The following is an 18,772-nucleotide window of genomic DNA, read 5'->3' as shown; positions in this document are numbered from 1 at the left end:
TATAGCCAAAATATAACAGTCAAAGTATCATAAAACTGTATGACAGGGGTGGGGAATCTTTTTTCTGCTAAGAGTCATTTGGACATTAATAACATTATTCACAGTCCATACAAAATTATTAAGTTAAAAGTTAGCTGCTATATTTGGTGAAACATTTAATTAACTTATCCCTAATGCCTTGGCAAGGCCAGACCAAATAATTTCAAAGGCCTTATATGGCCGATGGGCCGGACATTCCCCACCCTTGCTGAATAATCACACAAAAAAGAAAGATTGAAAGATTGAACAGTACACAAGCATATATAGTAAACAATATCCGTCTTGCTTCTGCCTTCCTATCCCCACTTGCTTCCTCAGTGCCTAGTCTACTTGGTAACTATCAGTCTACAAAGGCTAATATTATGATAATGGCCAGCTACCATTTATTGAAAGGAGATTATACCAGGAATATAGTTTTTCTTTAAATACACATTATCTCAGCCGAAACCGGTTTGGCTCAGCGGTAGAGCATCGGTCTGCGGACTGAAAGGTCCCGAGTTCGATTCCGGTCAAGGGTATGTACATTGGTTGCGGGCACATCCCCGGTAGGGGGTGTGCAAGAGGCAGCTGGTCAATGTTTCTCTCTCATCGACGTTTCTAGCTCTCTATCTCTCTCCCTTCCTCTCTGTAAGAAAATCAATATAATATATTAAATACACATTATCTCAAATCCTCATAATTCTAAAAACTATCACTTTATGAATGAGAAGACAGAAGTTAAGAGGGAAAGCCAGTAAATGCCATAGTATCACCATTCTCTTGGTGTGCTTTAGAAGTTAAGCTTTGGCAATGCTTCAGTCCATCCTTACCTCTAGCTGGAATCCATACTGCAGAACAACGTTTTTTAGATCCTCATAGCTCAATTCTATGGAAAGTTCATTTGCCAAATTTTCAAAGTGGTAGAGGAGAGGACCTATGGATTAAAGATATTATGAATGAATTATTTAATATAAACATGTACTAGCAGCTATATTAGGCTGAACTCCAAGTTGAATAAGGTAATTTATAAAAAGGAGAATTAAAAAATATTTACATTTGCCAAAGACGTGTTTCCAGACCCCTGAAACTACGATCCCGAAAACTGACATTTGAGTGCTGGGCCTATATTTACCAGAGTAGTTGCCCTTAGTACTATACCAGCCTTGTATTGTGATTTTCCACATCATGGACCTTACACCTGTAACAAGTTACTGAAGGATTAGCTGGATTAGAGAATAAATCCCCAAATTCCAAAGGTATACTGCAATTATAATTCCATAAATAAATACAAATAATAGCTACAAACTGGTTATAACATGAAAGCAAAAGCAAAAGGGATCCTTAAGCCAGCAGGTGGTTGGGGGTAGAGGGTAGTGAGGAGAGTTGGAGGCAAGGCTGTCTGGAATGAAGAGATGACACTAAGCTGGTTTTTGTTTGTTTGTTTGTTTGTTTTGTTTTAAATGCACAGCTCGTATCCTAGCTCTAACACTTAATAATTAGTTTCTATTGACAAGTCACTAATTCTGCCCCATTTATAACATTACTTTAATGTGAAATAATATGTAAAATACATAGCATATAAAAGGCATTAAGTAAAAGATAGCTATTACAAACTTCTTAAAACCTTCTACCCTCTCATTTTACATATATAAGAAACTACACATAAATAAAAAGAAGCTATTATCTAATTTTCCAATCTTTTAATCTGTAATTTCCCCCAATCCACTGTCTTATCCAGTCAACACTTATCATTCTACAGTTATACTTCAGGACTAATCTTGACAATCTTCTTCTTACCTTTCATTGGGTTATTTATAAATCTGTGACAAACTCATAACACCTATCCCTTTTTCACTCCTCACACAATGTGCTTAATCACAGAATATAAACATAACAAACAGGACAAAGTTTCTGCTCCCAAAAGGCTCACCACTCTGTGGAACATACTTAGGGTTAAAAAGTTTTTATTTTTCTCCCCTCTTTTTTATCCTATATAAAACACTAGGAAAAAATGACTAAATATAATTTACTTATTAGTGCTCTTTTCAAAATAAAATGTTTCCCAATTAAATTACTCCATCAAGCTTAAATTCCTGTTAGTTTTATTAGTACTAGTAAAAATGTCAGTAGCCGCCACTTACTGAGTATTGTTGTATCCTAGGCCAGTACTGTAGTTGGCAAACTCATTAGTCAACAGTACAACGATTGAAATTTCTTTTGAGAGCCAAATTTTTTAAACTTCTAACACCACTTCTTCAAAATAGACCTGCCCAGGCTGAGGTAGTTTGTGGAAGAGCCACACTCAAGGGGCCAAAGAACCACAGGTGGCCTGCGGTTTGCTGACCCCTGCTCTAACAGACTTCTACAAGTATAAGTAATGTAACAAAGGTATGCAACAGTGAATGCAATTATTTAATACGCTGGATGGCAAATATTTTAGGTTCTGTGGGCACATACAGTCTCAATCACATATCATTACTTTTACCTCCACCCCTCCCACAAACCTTTAAAAATGTGAAAAATAATCTTGCTGCTGGACCATACAAAAATGTGCTGCAGGCCAGATTTGGCTGTAGGCTGTAGTTTGCCAATCCCTATTCAAATGTATGGAAAATTAAGATTTTTCCATATTATTAAGTTGTTTTTCCTGAAGAATGTTTTATTACTACACTGAGTGGCCAGATTATTATGATCTCTGGATGCATAATAATCTGGCCACTTAGTGTATATATACTTTATATATTAGAGGCCCAGTGCATGAATTTGTGCATGGGTGGGGTCCAGCCAGTCTGGCCAGAGGGAGGGGACATGGGCGGTTGGCTGGCCTGCCTGCTGGTCGAACTCCTGGTGGAGGGGACAATTTGCATATTAGCCTTTTATTATATAGGGTATACACTGAGTGGACAGATTATTATACATTCAGAGATCATAAAATAATCTGACCACTCGGTGTATATTCCTACTAGCAATATATATATATATATATATATATATATATATATACACACACACACACACACACACACACACACATACACACACACTCTATCTCTGTATTTTATCTAAACTTTAATTAAAAAACCTACCCAGTAAATTGGTGAAAAATGGAATCTCATTTATATTACTGTGACCAGCAATGAAGATGAAACACTTTTCCCCCTTTAAATAGGCCATTTATGTTTACTTTTTTATAATATGGACATTCATGTTGTCTATTTCACTTCTGGGTAATTTTCTCTTAAAGACTTTTTCCTCCCTTTTCAATTAAAAAGAAAAAATAGATTTCATTGTAAAAAAAAAAATACAAAAATATATAAAGGAACTTTTATTTCCTGTAAAGGCAGGGTTAGGTTATTTAGACCACCGCTCCCACTGAAAACAATTAAAATTGGTGTATGAAATTTAAAATCTTAAAAATATAGCATACTTAGCAAGTTAGTAAGAAATTAGCAGGAGCCGAGACCGGTTTAGCTCAATGGATAGAGCGTCTGCTTGGGGACTGAAGGGACCCAGGTTCGATTCCGGTCAAGGGCATGTACCTTGGTTGTGGGCATATCCCCAGTAGGGGGTGTGCAGGAGGCAACTGATCGATGACTCTCTCTCATCGATGTTTCTAACTCTCTATCTCTCTATCTCTCTCCCTTCCTCTCTGTACAAAATCAATAAAATATATTTAAAAAAAAAAAAAAAAAAAAAAAAAAAGAAATTAGCAGGAACCCAGAGAATTAACTAGAGGTAAACCTAGATGCCATTTTTACCCTGATAGTTAAAAGAAAAAAAGAAGTGATTAAAATATATGGAAGCTAAGGTAAGAGATTTAGAAGTATTTGTGGTGCATCCAATTTGGACATAGTGATTGGAGCATAAGACATCTGATTGCATTTTTCAAAGGGAAAGAAAAAGAATGAGGCAGAGTAGTTATATGAAGAAATTGTAACTTAACTTATTTTGATGCTAATCTTGTCTCACATGGCAAGAGGAGAGACCCTTTAAAGCTGAGAATTTTTCAGAACTGATGAAAGAAGTCCATTTATAGTTTCAAATAATCCAACAAATTGTATACAGGTGAGAGAACCCATCAACAAATCCTGAAGACTAAGGACTCAATGTATATATGACTTTTAAGTAGGATATTAACCTCTTAACACAAAAAAAGAAAATCATATTTACCTTGATAATACCATTATTCTCCCTTTATTTTAAATAAAAATCTTATAATCTGGATGGAAGGGATCACGTCATACTCATTACTTTTTAAAAAATGTGTATTTTTAAGGGAGAGGGATAGAGAGATAAAAACATCAATGATGAGAGAGCTCATTAAGGAGAGAATCAACAACTGAGCCAAGCCAGCAGAGGCATATTCATCATTTGATTTTTAGTACTATGAATCAGAAGGCAATATATTTTTTGAATATGTGAAATTGTATTTCTATTCTTTCTTAACTTCATGATATTCATAATTACCATGCTTACTCTTTTCCCAGTATGTATATGCACTGGGAGGAAGTTTCCATGAGAGAGGCAAATGCTTTCCCTAAAATGTTTCAAACAGAAAGTACAGGACTGTTGTCTCTATCATAAAGTGGAAGGTGGGAAAGATGAGGTAATGATTACCCTCATTAATAATCAGTGCTCTGAAATTATGAATGCTGTGAGACTGACCTAGTGTAAATATACAACTTAAGGCTCCAACTACTTATGGAGGAATTAGCTAGGATTGGAGGAACTGCACCATCAAGTAGGATGCAATCTAAAGGGAAATGCAGAGGTTTTAAAATGAATGCAGCATAATTATAACTTTTCTGAATATTTGGTACCATGAAGTTACCAAATATAGGATAGTTATAGTTACTAGGTTAATGTGTAAAATCCTAACAAATACTGAGAAACTTACCTAAATTTATCCAAATTCCACCTGGCTTGAGTATTTTCCATATTGTGTCAATATAATCAATTACATTGTGAGCTGTGTCTATGAAGAAACAGGTAGCAATACAGTCCCAGGCATCTATTCAAGGAAAATCAAATTACTACATTTGTAATGTTATTTATTTATTTAGTTATTTCAACTTTTAATTAAGTCCATAAATGTACCAAGTACCTCTTACAGAATATTAATATTTCATTTAACTGCAGGTATATAGAATCTAAACTCTTCCAATCAACTACTATAATCAGGTAACTAAATAATCATTTATGAGATACTTTGCAATTCATAAGTTTTTATTAATAATTTGATAAAGTAATCAATTTGGAAATCATTTTTTTTTCTTTTAAATATATTTTATTGATTTTATACAGAGAGGAAGGGAGAGAGATAGAGAGTCAGAAACATTGATGAGAGAGAGTCATCGATCAGCTGCCTCTTGCACACCCCCTACTGGGGACGTGCCCGCCACCAAGGTACATGCCCTTGACCGGAATCGAACCCGGGACCCTTCAGTCCCCAAGCCGACGCTCTATCCATTGAGCCAAACCGGTCCCGGCTGGAAATCATTTTTGATACATGTATCACTATATATCTTTACCAAATGATATGTTTTGTCCATAATTTAACTGCTTTCATTTAAAATCATTGAAGACAAAATAATTTGAATTCTAAATTGATTTCTTTCAACCAATGTTAACTACCAATTCTGAAAGGTTTCAGAAAGCCTGCGCGTATACACTTACTTTTTAAGTTCTGCTCTTAGAAGGACCTTCCCTGACAACTATATAAAACAGCGGGCCCTCCCCAAGCCCTTGTGATCATCTTTCCTGCTGTAGTTTCCTTCCTCACAATATTAATTTGGTATTGCCTCTCTCTCCCTCTAAGAATATATAAGTTCCCATGTACAGGGTCTTTGTTTTTGCTCACTGCTCTCTTTCCAGTGCCTAGAACATACCTGCCACTTAGCAAGTTCAACAGATATTTGTTAAATGAATGATTTGCTGACCCCTCAGCTTTTCATTCTTCTTTCTTTCACTGCCAACTCCCCTCCTCTCTCTTCTCCTTACCTATCCCTTTCTTTAATGCCTAGCACAAATTTCTTCCAAACTTCATAGCCTGACTGTAAAGGTCCTCCACAATCTGGACCAACCTTCTTCTCTACCCATATTCCCATTAAATCTCCAAATAGACCTCCCCTGCCCTCCCAGTCAGGCTGTTCTACCATCATCAATTACCTATTCGTTCCTATCTATGTAATTCTGCCTCCTGGAATGCCATTCCTCCTTATCCTTCAAGTCACAGCCTCTCTACAGAGAACTCCCTTCTCACACTAACCTACTTCCATTACTCATCTGAACTTTGTTCACGTGTTGGCTTCTATGAATAGATCCAATAGATTACAAATTTCTTGATTGTGGGATCTTATACTTTTTTATATTTCCCATCATTGCCTTATATGTGCACGACCTTTAAATTATTCTAAATTGTCATTGAAGTCTACTTTATATCCTGCCATCAAAATGGATGACCAGAACTTTAGCTTAGTATAAAATTAGATAACTAAATTCAGAATAAAGGATAAGATCTTTAAAATGCTTGCATTAAACTTACTGCATTCTGAGTATATCTCCTGAAAATCTCCTGCTGTCATAGAAAAATTAGAACCAGGAGGAAGACTATGGGGGTCAACATCAGGGAAAAAGATGGGTCGAATCTGATCAGCTGACCTCCGGTTATTGCTAAACTGATGGATCCAGGGATAAAGCTTATATTTATTAATTTCAGAACATCTGCAAAATATGAGCATGAAATTCAGTGTTAACTAAATATAAACCAAGAAAATCTACTTTAAACACTAAAAATATATTGTTTTATTAACAGCTTACTTATTTAATTACTACTTAAAAAGCATTACTACTATACCCCATCCAATTATCTGGAAATGCACATATACATGCAGATGAGTAACCAATCATGAATGAAAAGACAGAAAAAAATTAAATTCTGAGATATGAATGTGTTGTTCATTCCAAGTTTTACAAATATATTTCCAAACTTCAAAATCAAGTAAAAACCAGTTCAAGTATTTGTTGTTGTTGATGTTACAGGTTTTGTTTGATACCTATTTTAATTATTTTGTACAACCTTCTTCTTTTTACCTTCTTATTGTCCCCTAACTCATACTGCCACCAAAATAACATATTTATATAGGCAGCTATTTTATTTTTTCCTAAAACACATCTTCTGGCTTTAAAAATAACAACTCTTTTCCACTGCTTACTAAGAGGCCACAGCAGTTCTGAAAGGTCTTTCCAACTCAGTCATGTGAGCTTACTTGGCCATTTAATAAGAATCTTAAGGACAAAAGATATGATCACTATACTGCACTCTTACTACACTGAAGAAACAAAAGGATGAAGAAGTTGAAGGAACAATAAGGAAAATATCCCTTCCTGGATCATACTTAGTCCTGAAATTCACACAGAAATAATTTCATTTTCATGGAATGCCAAGTCACTTTCTAAAGTCACTAATCCATCCTGATCAAACGTCTATTAACTAGACAACTGATTAAAGTGACAATTGTATAACCAATTTAATATAAGAAATATTTATGGTATATATCATAATTAAACACTACGTACTTATCTTCAAATTCAGAATTGTTCAAAAATAGGAAAGTCAATCTGATTCTGAGATATTACTATTTCTAACAAAAAGTAAATTAAATACCTGTTGAGTATAAAGTTGGAAGAAAAGAGCATAAAAAAACTCCATTCATTTCCTTGACAAGCATAACCTAGCATAGCTATTTCCCAGGCCAGTCTTCCTAGTCCAGCACCAGGTACCAGAATATTTACTTTAGAAGGATCCCTGAAATGAAATAAGGCAATTATGTCCAACCCCTTAATGAAAAGAAAATAAAGACAAAAAAAAAAGGACAAAGATCCACATTAACAACTAAAACTTTGATATTTAATAACAACAAGCTCACTCAAGACTCTGACTACTTGAAATTGTGAATTACTTCTAAATATCAATGAAAAATAAAGATGTAAGAGTTATTATATGCTAGATATCAGATGAAGGTTTTATCCCCAAAGTATTATTTTTCAGAAAAAATGCCATCACCTTATATCTGAATACTTATGAAGACACCCATGTTCCTAGTAGCTGTCACCTGAACAACTGTATGTATGGATGCCAATACATACAAAGACGTTGAACAAAATTATTTTACCATGAGACAGTAAACAAAACATAATTTCATTTCTAAATTCTATATCTAATCAATGGATTATGTAATTAAGTAGATTAAATATAACTTTTAATATGTCAGATATATCTTTATTTTTTATTATTAATATGTTTTTTGCCCATTCTCAATCGAGGATATTTTTTCCATTAATTTTTAGAGTGGGAGGGAGAATGAAAGAGAAACATCTATTTGAGACACACTGATTGGCTGCCTTCCACACGCATCCCAGGCCAGGAATGGTACCTACAGCCCAGGTATGTGCCCTTGACCAGGAATTGAACCCTCGGTGCTTTGCTGTACAGGACAACACTCTAACCACAGAACCACACTGGCCAGGGCTGTCAGGTATATCTTTAAAAGGGGGTGGGGGTGATAGTCTTATGGTGAAAATGGGAAGCTACCTTCTAATTGAGCATATATAATATCACACCAAACCAGAAGAGCACAACCACACTGTTCTCCACTTATTTGCATCACTCTACCACCAATTTTCTTTGTTATAAAGTCCACCATTCCACTTTTATACTGCTAAAAATTTGCCTTTGCAAAACAAGAACCTTTTTCAGGATGCCTGGCAAGTAAATGTAACTTTAAGGAAACTAAAATGATATTCTTACCAACAACAGAAGAAAAATGTGTATAATCAGCTATCCTAGCAGTTAAAAGTGAACTTCTCTTTTGTCTGTATTCCCCAAACTTAATATATACTAATAAATCAAATCCAGTTCCTAAATCTAGCCCCATGTATTTCTTTTCATCTTTAAACTACATGGTCCTTAAGTTTGATGTGGTCCAAACAGGAGCAGGGCTACTAGTAGCCCCATATGATAACTTTGCATTTCCCACTTTTAAATAAAAAACAACTTTTGAAAATTCAGTCTATAAATACAGTAGCATGGGAATTTGCCTAGAGGCATTCAGTCTTAAATATTTATACATGGAACATGTATTTTTATAAAAACCTAACAAAGTTTAATTTGTTTCACTGTTGGGTTTTACATATACGATATGCCATAAAAAAAAATCTGTTAAAAATGACTTTTGACAAATAAGCTTATTATGATCAGTAAGACATCATTTAATCCTTGATATGGACAAATTAATTTCAAGGTTTTACGTAACAAGTTTCACTAAAATAAAATAGAATGCTTTCTTCTCATCCTAGATTATACATGTGTGCATGTGCGTGAACACTTAAATTGTTTTTATGTTTTTTAAAAACTGACTTCAGAGAGAGGGAGAGGGAAAGATAGAAACATCAATAATGAGAAGCACTGATCGGTTGCCTCCTGCAAGCTCCCTACTGGGGATCAAGCCTCCAACTCAGGCATATGCCCTGACTGGCAATAGAACTATGACCTCCTGGTTCATGGGTCAACACTGAACCACTGAGCAACACTGGCCAGGCACCATTTAAATTTTTAATGAGGGCATATCTTCAGTCCTACTTATATCGGTTTCCTAACAAAAATATACAAAATTTGAATGTGAAAAGCTCCTAGATGTAGAACTCTGTGCTACCCTTTATATAAAGAACCTGCCACCATGGAACCCCACCCAGGCCTCTCCTCCCATCTTCCACTCCCTGCCACCCACACAAACCCTTACTCTCCAGACTTACTTTCTTTTCAGTTCCCATCTGCCCAATCAAAACATCCCAAGTGCCTGCTTTCAGCTTAGAGTTAAAAAAAAAAAAAAAAAAAAAAAAAAAAAGTAATGAAAGTAAAAGGATCTGGAAGTAAAGAACTTAAATCTTTATAAAAGTAATCACTAATAATTTCTGAATGGCTAATAATCTGCATAAAATATCACCATGCAGAACACAGATGAATCTCAATGGCATTCTGAGTGAAAAAGCCAGTTTCAAACAGTGACAAATATATTGTATGACTCCATTTAATATGGCATTCTCAAGAATACAAACTGTAGTGACTAATAAGCAGTTACCACAGGTTAAAGGTGGGAAGAGAATATCACTATAAAGAGAAACATGAGGGTTTTTTAAATTGTTTTTTTGTTTTTTTTTTTGTTGTTGTTGTTTTTTTGAGAGAGAGGAAGGGAGAAAGATTAAACATCGATGAGAAAAACATCATTGACCAGCTGCCTCCTGCATACTCTCTACTGGGATTTGAGCCCACAATTCTCTCAGTGGTTGGGTGTCCTCCCACACACCAAAAGGTTGCTAGTTCATTCCTGGTCAGGGCACATGTCCAGGTTTCAGGTTCATCCCCAGAAGAGAGTGTGCAGGAGGCAGCTAATCAATGTTTCATTCTCATATCAATGTTTCTCTTTCCCTCTCGTCCTTTCTCTCTAAAAATCAATTTAAATATCTTAGGGTAAAAAATGCAGAAATTAGAAACCATGCTAACCTTAAGGGAAGTTTTTGTTAATGATACCAACAAATATTTTAACTGAAGGAAAGTTAACTTATGGCTATTATGCAATCTGTCCTAACTAATCAGAGCCATAGAACTCTCTACCCCCACCTTGTGGCAGAAAGTTGCTATATAAAACTGCTATTAAAAGGCTATCGGCAAGCTATGAATGCGGAATATAGCAAGGCCCTATCTTAAGCCTGAATAGAGATTATACATAGATCTACCAATTACTTGTATTATAACCAAAAAGGGCTTATTTCCATGGGCATATAAAAAGGATACACATTAAAACAAACCATTGAAAAATGGTCAAGAATCAAGCAATGAGTGGGAGAGATGGAGAGAATATCCCCCTAGTACTTTGTTCTTAATCTAGACTGTTTTTCATTGGGTGCTTATAAAAGGGCTATTAACAGCATAATGAAACATCCTTCCAATTATAATGCATATGAAACTAAGGCACTCTAAAAATCAGTTTTTGCTACGGATTCTTATGATGGGGAAAATGTTCAAAGAAATTTCTATGAAGGTATTTCTGTGGAGAATAAAAGAAATATAAATCTAAGTATAGACCTTTATGGTGAGCTAACTTGAAACAATATATTTAGTATAAATGTAACACTCCTGGATAATCCTATATAATAAAAAGCTAATATGCAAACTGTCCCCCGCATCTGGGAGTTTAACCGGGGGGTGGGCCAGCCAGCCAACTGCCAAGGGATCCTCCCTCAACAGGCCCCACCTCAGATCACCTCCCTCTAATCAGGGTGGGCCAGTCAGACCCCACCATTGCAAGAATTCCTGCCCTGGGCCTCTAGTAGTGGGATAACAGTGTATTCCAGACAAGCAAGAAGGGAGAAAGGTAGATTTGTAAGGACAGAACAGAGCCCTGTGTGCCTGAAGCCGTGGATCACATATGCACCACCCTTTGTGCTTCAACTATTGTACCAGTAGTAAATGTTCTTGCAAGAGAGTTAATTCATTCATGGTCCAACATAGTAAAAACCACTAATCACTGACTAATGAACACTTAAAATGTGCTCAAAGTATAAAATAATGCCAGATTTCACATTTAGTTTTAAAAAGGAATATAAACTATCTTAATAATCTTGTATACTCATAACTTGAAATAGTTTTATATAGATTTACTGGGTTAGAAACATATTATTAATTTCACCTATTTTATTTACCTTTATATATAGCTACTAGAAATCTTATTATAACACATGTGGCTTGCATTATATTTCTATTGACCAGTTGGTCCATACGGCAAAATCATAAAAACCCAATTCTGAGCAAAAAACAACTGTGAAATGGCATCATAAACCACTATATGAACTTTTAAAACATACAGAACAATGCAACGTTTGTATTGGTTAGGGCAGTGGTTGGCAAATCGCTGCTCGCTGCTGTTGACTAATGTTTGCCGACCTCTGGTTTAGGGCAATAATTTTCAACTGGTAAGCTGCAAAAATTTTTAAAACATACAAAACTTGACTATTCAGGCAGGGACACGGACCTCTTTTTTCTTAGATTGTCAAATATAAAAATGACAACAGCCAAAACAACAGCTGTCTCGTGTGAACGAATCAAAACTATCTTTTTTGTCAGATCAGCAAAAAATATGTATTTTGGTGTGCTGCACAATTTTAGTAATTGTATGTGTGTCATGAGATGAAAAAGTTTGAAAAATCACTGGTTAGGCACATGTGTCAAACACAAGGCCCGCGGGCCAAATCCGTCCCACCAGGCCTTGCAATGTGGCCCGCACTGCGCTGTCATCACTGCACTCCGCTGCGTTTCCATCACAATGACCGTTTATGACTGTTCAGTAAACCATTCGGCCCGCGATTTAGGCTGGATTTTAGATTTTGGCCCCTTCTCTGATTGAGTTCGACACCCCTAGACCGTTAGAGGTATATGAGCATATAGTTAATATAAGAAGGTATGATCAGAGTAACAAATTAATGTTATCTCTGGAGAGAATGTGCTCTGTATATGATTTGAAGGCAGTTTCAACTGCATATGTAATGTTTCTTTAAAAAAATATAAAATATTTTGAAGTTAATTTATCAAAATGTCAAGGTTTAACAGAGCTAGCTAGGTGTTGAAATGTTTTTTATTCAAAGGAGAAAATGAGTTAGAAACCAGGTTAATATCTAGACCCTTCAAAAATATGGTCCCAACTTACCTCTTACTCCCAACAAAAAATTCCACCTATCAACCAAACAACTTCTCACCAATTGCATAAGACACTTTCTCACCTTGATATTTAGAGACCTACACACCCATAAGAACTCAGTTTAAATTATCACCTTTATCTATGAAGTCTTTTCTAAATATCCCAGGCAAAGCTTGAACTCATTTCTTGATGCTTTCAGTACTTCATTCATACCTCTGTCATAATATTCCAAGTTCTTCATTTTGCTTCTTCCATTTAATACAGGGGTCAGCAACTATGACCCATAGGCCAGTTATGCCCATTCATTTATGTATTGTGTATGGCTGCATTCCGAAGACAACAGAAATGAGTAGTCCCCATACCTCACATTGCCGGCAAAGGTTAAAACATTTACTAGCTGGCCCTTTGTTTCATCTTTTGTTATTGTAACCTTAAAACTAATGTCCTTGACATAAATAATTTCCCACATGCACAAGTATATCTGTACCAAGCTTCTCCAAACTTGAATCACAAGAGTCAAGATATGCATATGATTTTTCTTGATAATCAATTTGCCTCCATAAAATTTTACTAATTTATTCCATCAGCAACATGTTTCCTCACACTATCAGAAATAGTTATGTAACTTCTAAATCTTTGCAGTGTACTCAATGAAAAATGGCATCCTAGTGTGATTTTTACATTTGCATTTTCTTATGATATTGAGCATCTTATATTTCTTTTCCTGTTAATTGTCTACTTACACTATTTTTCTAAGATATTAGTCTTGAATTGTTATTACTGTAGATTTGTAAGCATTTGAATTTTTAAAAAATATATTGTTAAAAGTACCACAGATGTGCACCCCCCCACCCTCACCTCTTTCAGACTGAATTGTATGAGCTTGAAATAAAGTTGAAAGAAATCTGAAATATATATGTCTTTGGTCTAAGAGGGCTTTCAGGATGAGAGAAGTCTATTTTTAGTCTCTAGGCTACTCTTTTATTTTGGCAGTTAACATTTCCTCCATTTTCTCTATTAAAATGCTTTCTTTCACCTAAAAGAATCCTTTCATAAATTATCCTAAATAATAAAAGGCTAATATGCAAATCGACCAAACAGCAGAACCGGTAGCAATGAATGCACTGCCACCAGGGGGCAGATGCTCAATGTGTGCTCTCTCATCATTGTGCTCCCATAGGGGGAGCACTGCTCAGCCAGAAGCCAGGATCATGGCTGGCTAGCACAGCAATAGTGGTGGGAGCCTATCCCACCTCTGCACAGTGCGGGCTTGAGCCATCAGACATCTCCTCAGGGCTCCTGGACTGCGAGAGGGTGCAGTCCAGGCTGAGGGACGCCCCCCCCGCCCCCCAGCCAAGTGTACAACTTTCGTGCACCGAGTCTCTAGTACCATATATTCCTTCTTTTAATTTAAGTGGGAAATGTTCCTTAAAATTTTTTTAAATTTTTTTTATTGATCTGAGAGAAGAAAGGAGAGGAAGAGATAAAAACATCAATGATAAGAAAGAATCACTGATTGGCTTCCTCCTGCATGTTCCTCCTGGGGGATCTAGCCTGCAACCCAAGCATGTGCTCTGAGTGTGAATCGACCCGTGACCTCCTGGTTCACAGGTTGACACTCAACCACTGAGCACACCAGCAAGGCTGAGAAGTGTTTCTTTAAAGCTCAACATATTTTTTCCAAACACCCAACTGTATAAAATAAAATAAATTCAATATAGTCAATAGTATGCCAGTGTCTTCCTAGAGTGTTAGGCATATATTGAAAGGTAAAGACCTATCAGAGTTTCCTTCCACAAACAAAATATCACTTCAAATTTTTCTAAGTAGAATGAGTTAATGAAATGAAGATGCTCTATTTTCAGGACTTTCATCCAGCAGTTTTTAAGATACACAAGAGTATATGAATCTAAATGGTTGTGATTTGTCATTTCAATTAGGACTCAAATTTAAGAATCTTTCCTCAGCAACTAAAAACTTTATAGCACTCAAATTTTAACTGAATAATTAGTGAAGAGTTTGGTATTCAGTGCAATAAAAATAGCATTTGCTTATATAACAAACAGATCAACCTGTGACTTCAAAGCTGCTTGTGCTTGTAGACCCAGGCATTTAAAAATTCTATACAGGAATGAATTAGACAAACTGATAAGACAAATTTGTTTCCATAGAAAAAATATATTTTAATGATACAAATATTGTTCATTCTATACATATTTAAATAAATTATCTTTTATAAATAGCAACTTAGAAAGGCCTTTATTGACATTTCAAAAGGAAGAGAACACAATCAAAAGGCTAGTTGACATAAATCTGAGTCGATCCAGCCAAGTATAAAGACCTTGAATGCTTGCTGAAACACAAACAGGGTCCTGGGAATGTATCTGAGACCCAAACTTGACCAGCATTTATCTAATCAACCTGGATTTTGAAGGGCTATAATTATGCCTCCTTAAATTTGGGTTTACTTTTTATGGAAGAGTTATGACTCTAATATGAATATGGATCTTAAAGTTTAGAAATTCCTATCTACTTTTACAATATTGATTATTTCCAAGAAAGGGAAGTGATTGGCTAGTTAACAGTTATGGAAAAGAGGCTATCTATCCTTCGAAACCTTTAAAATATTGAACCCTGTGAAACGTTTTACCTATTCAAAAAATGTTTAATTGTTTTTCACACCACACCATCTACTTTTCAGAAACAAAGATATTTTGGATTTTGAGAAATAATATATGGCCTTTTATGTTTACAGAAACTATTCAACTATTGTCAATTATAGTGCAGAGCAATGAATACACACATTGAGAGCACCAACTAGAAATTTTTAAGAATATAATGCCCTTTTGAATCCACGTTTATAAAAGCTCATAAAACTTAAAATATTAAAAAAAAAAAAAAAAAAAAAAAAAACAGCCGCACCTGCTGTGGCTCAGTTGGGTGTCATCCTGTGCACCAAATGGTTGCCGGTTTGATTCCAGGTTATGGCATATGCCTGCCTGGATTGTGGGCTCAATCCCCTGTGGAGAGTGTGCAGGGGGCAGCAAACTGATGTTTCATTCTCACATCCATGTTTTTCTCTCTCTAAATATCAATAAAAATATTTTTTAAAAACTGAAAAATAGCTCTAACCAGATTGGCTTAGTGGATAGAGCCTCAGCTTGTGGACTGAAAGGTCCCAGGTTCGATTCTGGTCAAGGGCATGTACCTTGGCTTCGGGCACATTCCCAGTGGGAGGTAAGCAGGAGGCAGCTGATCGATGCTTCTCACTCATCAATGTTTCTAACTCTCTATCCCTTTCCCTTCCTCTCTGCAAAAAAAAAAAAAAAAAATCAATAAAATATACCTTTAAAAATTAAAGAAAAGCTGAAAAATAAGCAAATGTAAGAAATTAGGTAATTCTAATAGTTGTAGAATAATTCATGTAGGACCATTTTTATAATGACCATTTGTTAAAAATAACAAAATAATCTATACCATTTATTAAGGTACACAGAGGCAGGCTTTAGAAACTAAATTTTAGCTATTTATTCCAACTTAAGCCATGAGTCTTTGAAACAAGTCATATGAGGAAGATTTCATATCTTATAAAGAATAATTAGCCCTGGCTGGTTTGGCTAAGTGGATGGAGCATTGGCCTGTGGACTGAAGGGTCCCAGGTTCGACTCCAGCCAAGGACACATGCCTGGGTTGCAGGCTCAATCCCCATTAGGGGGTGTGCAGGAGGCAGCCAATCGGGGATTCCCTCTTATCATGGATGTTTCTATCTCTCTCTCTCTCTCTCTCTTCCTCTCTGAAATTAATAAAAATATGTTAACAAAAGAAAAAATAATTAAAAAAAATAATAATTAGAAGTAGACCTCAATGTTGCCCCTCAACATTCCATGGGTAAATAGGCAAACATCCCAACAAAGAAAAATTTTACACCAGGTGGTCTCACTGGTGAATTCTACTAAACATGTAAAGAATAATAAACACCAATTCTTCTCAAACTCTTCCAAAAAAATTGAAGAGGAGGGAACACTCCCTAAATCATTCCACGAGGCCCAACATTATTCTCATAGCAAAGTCAGATAAAGGCATTACAAGAAAAAAATTCACAAAAAAACACACACACATCAGTATCACTTATACGTATAAATGTCATAATCCTCAAAAAAATTAGCAAATAGAATCCAATATATAAAAATTATTCACCGTGACCAAGTGGGATTTATCTCAGCAATATAAGGGTGTTTCACCATAAGGAAAGTCTATCAATGTAATAAAGCACATTAATAGAACAAAGAAAAAAATCCACAATCATTTCACTTTACAAAGAAAAGGCATTGACAAAATGCAGCATCTTTCATGACATAAACCCTCAAGACGTAGGAATAGAGGGATAACTCAATATGATCAAGGGCATTTATGAAAACCCACAGCTAACATCATACTCAACGGTGAAAGACTAAAGCTTTCCCTCTAAGACTAAGGAGACCCCTTCACCTTTATTCAAGAATAGAAGAAAAAATCATTCTTCTAATGGGAAAGGGAGAGGTTAAAAACTATCTCTATTCACAGATGGCATATCCTATATGTAGAAAATCCCAAAGAATCCACAAGAAAGCTACTAGAGCAAATAAATAACCAAAATTGCAGGGTCCAGCACAAAAATCAGCTGTGTTTCTATACATCAGCTATTGTAAATTCCATCTAAAAGAACAAAGAACTCAATACTTAGAAATAAATTTAACCTAGGAGGTGAATGACTGAAAACTACACTGAGTGGTCAGATTATTACCCTATTTCCCCGAAAATAAGACAGTGTCTTATATTAATTTTTGCTCCCAAAGATGCGCTAGGTCTTATTTTCAGGGGCTGTCTTATTTTTCCATGAAGAAGAATACAGTACACATTTATTGTTAAATGAAAATAAAGGAAATTTATTACCTGTATTCGGTATGATAGTATGGTAGTTGTCAACACAAACCAGACAAACTGTGAATCCTACAGTATCAACAATTTACTCATTTATTCAATGACAATCATGTCATCATCTTCTGGAACATCATAACAATCCAATTCCTGAATTTCCTGGTAAATTTCTCCATTTCTTTCAGAATCAGTGGACCAAATCTCTCATGTTTAGCCTAGGGGGGGCCTTATTTTCAGGGGGATGCCTTATATTTCACTTAGAAGGAAACCTTTAAGTAGGTCTTATTTTTGGAGGATGTCTTATTTTCGGGGAAACACAGTATGATCTCTGAATGCATAATAATCTGGCCACTCAGTGTATATCCTATATAATAAAAGGCTAATATGCAAATTGTCCCCTCAACCAGGAATTTGACCAGCAGGCAGGCTGGCTAATCACCCAGGTCCCTTTCCCCTGGCCAGGCTGGCCAGACCCCACCTATGCACGAATTCATGCACTAGGCCTCTAATACACACACACACACACACACACACATACACACACACACACACTCTGAGTGCCCAGATTACTATGCGTTCAGAGATCATAATAATCTGGCCACTCAGTATATATAAAAGCCTAAGCTATTGAATGAACAAATGACCAAGGTTGACCAGTCGCTATGAGAAGCACTGACCACCAGGGGACAGATGCTCAATGCACAGGGACAAGCTCCCTTCTGTCTGGATTGGGCCTGTGGGGATCAGGCCAAAACCAGCTATCTGACATCCCCGAGGGGTCCTGGGTTGCAAGAGGGTGTAGGCCAGGCCGAGGGACCCCAGTAAAGAATATAAAAACTTGAAGAGAGTGTTATATAAAAAATTAGGAACCCCAACATACTGTGTGCTCACTAATAAAATTTGAATACAAATGCATTAACAAGTCCGTGGATACTAAAAATGTAAATAAAAGCTTGCCAAATGAGTACTATGTCATGCAATTCCAATAAATGAAGTATTTTAAAATACTAGTATATGCAGCCTTAGCTGGTTTGGCTCAATGGGTAGAGAATCAGCCTGTGTACTGAAGGGTCCCAGGTTTGATT

General features: G+C 35.9%; 1 protein-coding gene across 2 annotated transcripts in view; it reads right to left on the bottom strand.

Annotated features, from left to right (window-relative positions):
* Positions 1 to 18,772, bottom strand: part of CARNMT1 (carnosine N-methyltransferase 1) — a 40,371-nt gene that overhangs the window by 3,227 nt on the left and 18,372 nt on the right. Inside the window, exons 4-7 of one of the 2 annotated variants that reach the window (XM_036433770.2) lie at positions 7,685 to 7,825; positions 6,563 to 6,741; positions 4,916 to 5,029; positions 849 to 952 (exon numbers count right to left, since the gene is read on the bottom strand). In XM_036433770.2, coding sequence (XP_036289663.1) covers positions 849 to 952; positions 4,916 to 5,029; positions 6,563 to 6,741; positions 7,685 to 7,825 — 538 coding nt within the window. The remainder of the gene's footprint in view (positions 1 to 848; positions 953 to 4,915; positions 5,030 to 6,562; positions 6,742 to 7,684; positions 7,826 to 18,772) is intronic. The other variant, XM_036433771.2, reaches the window with a different exon arrangement.

The sequence above is a fragment of the Pipistrellus kuhlii genome, unplaced genomic scaffold (genome assembly GCF_014108245.1).
Source record: "Pipistrellus kuhlii isolate mPipKuh1 unplaced genomic scaffold, mPipKuh1.p scaffold_m20_p_12, whole genome shotgun sequence".
Taxonomy (NCBI): domain Eukaryota; kingdom Metazoa; phylum Chordata; class Mammalia; order Chiroptera; family Vespertilionidae; genus Pipistrellus; species Pipistrellus kuhlii.
This window is presented reverse-complemented; position numbering and strand designations above follow the sequence as displayed.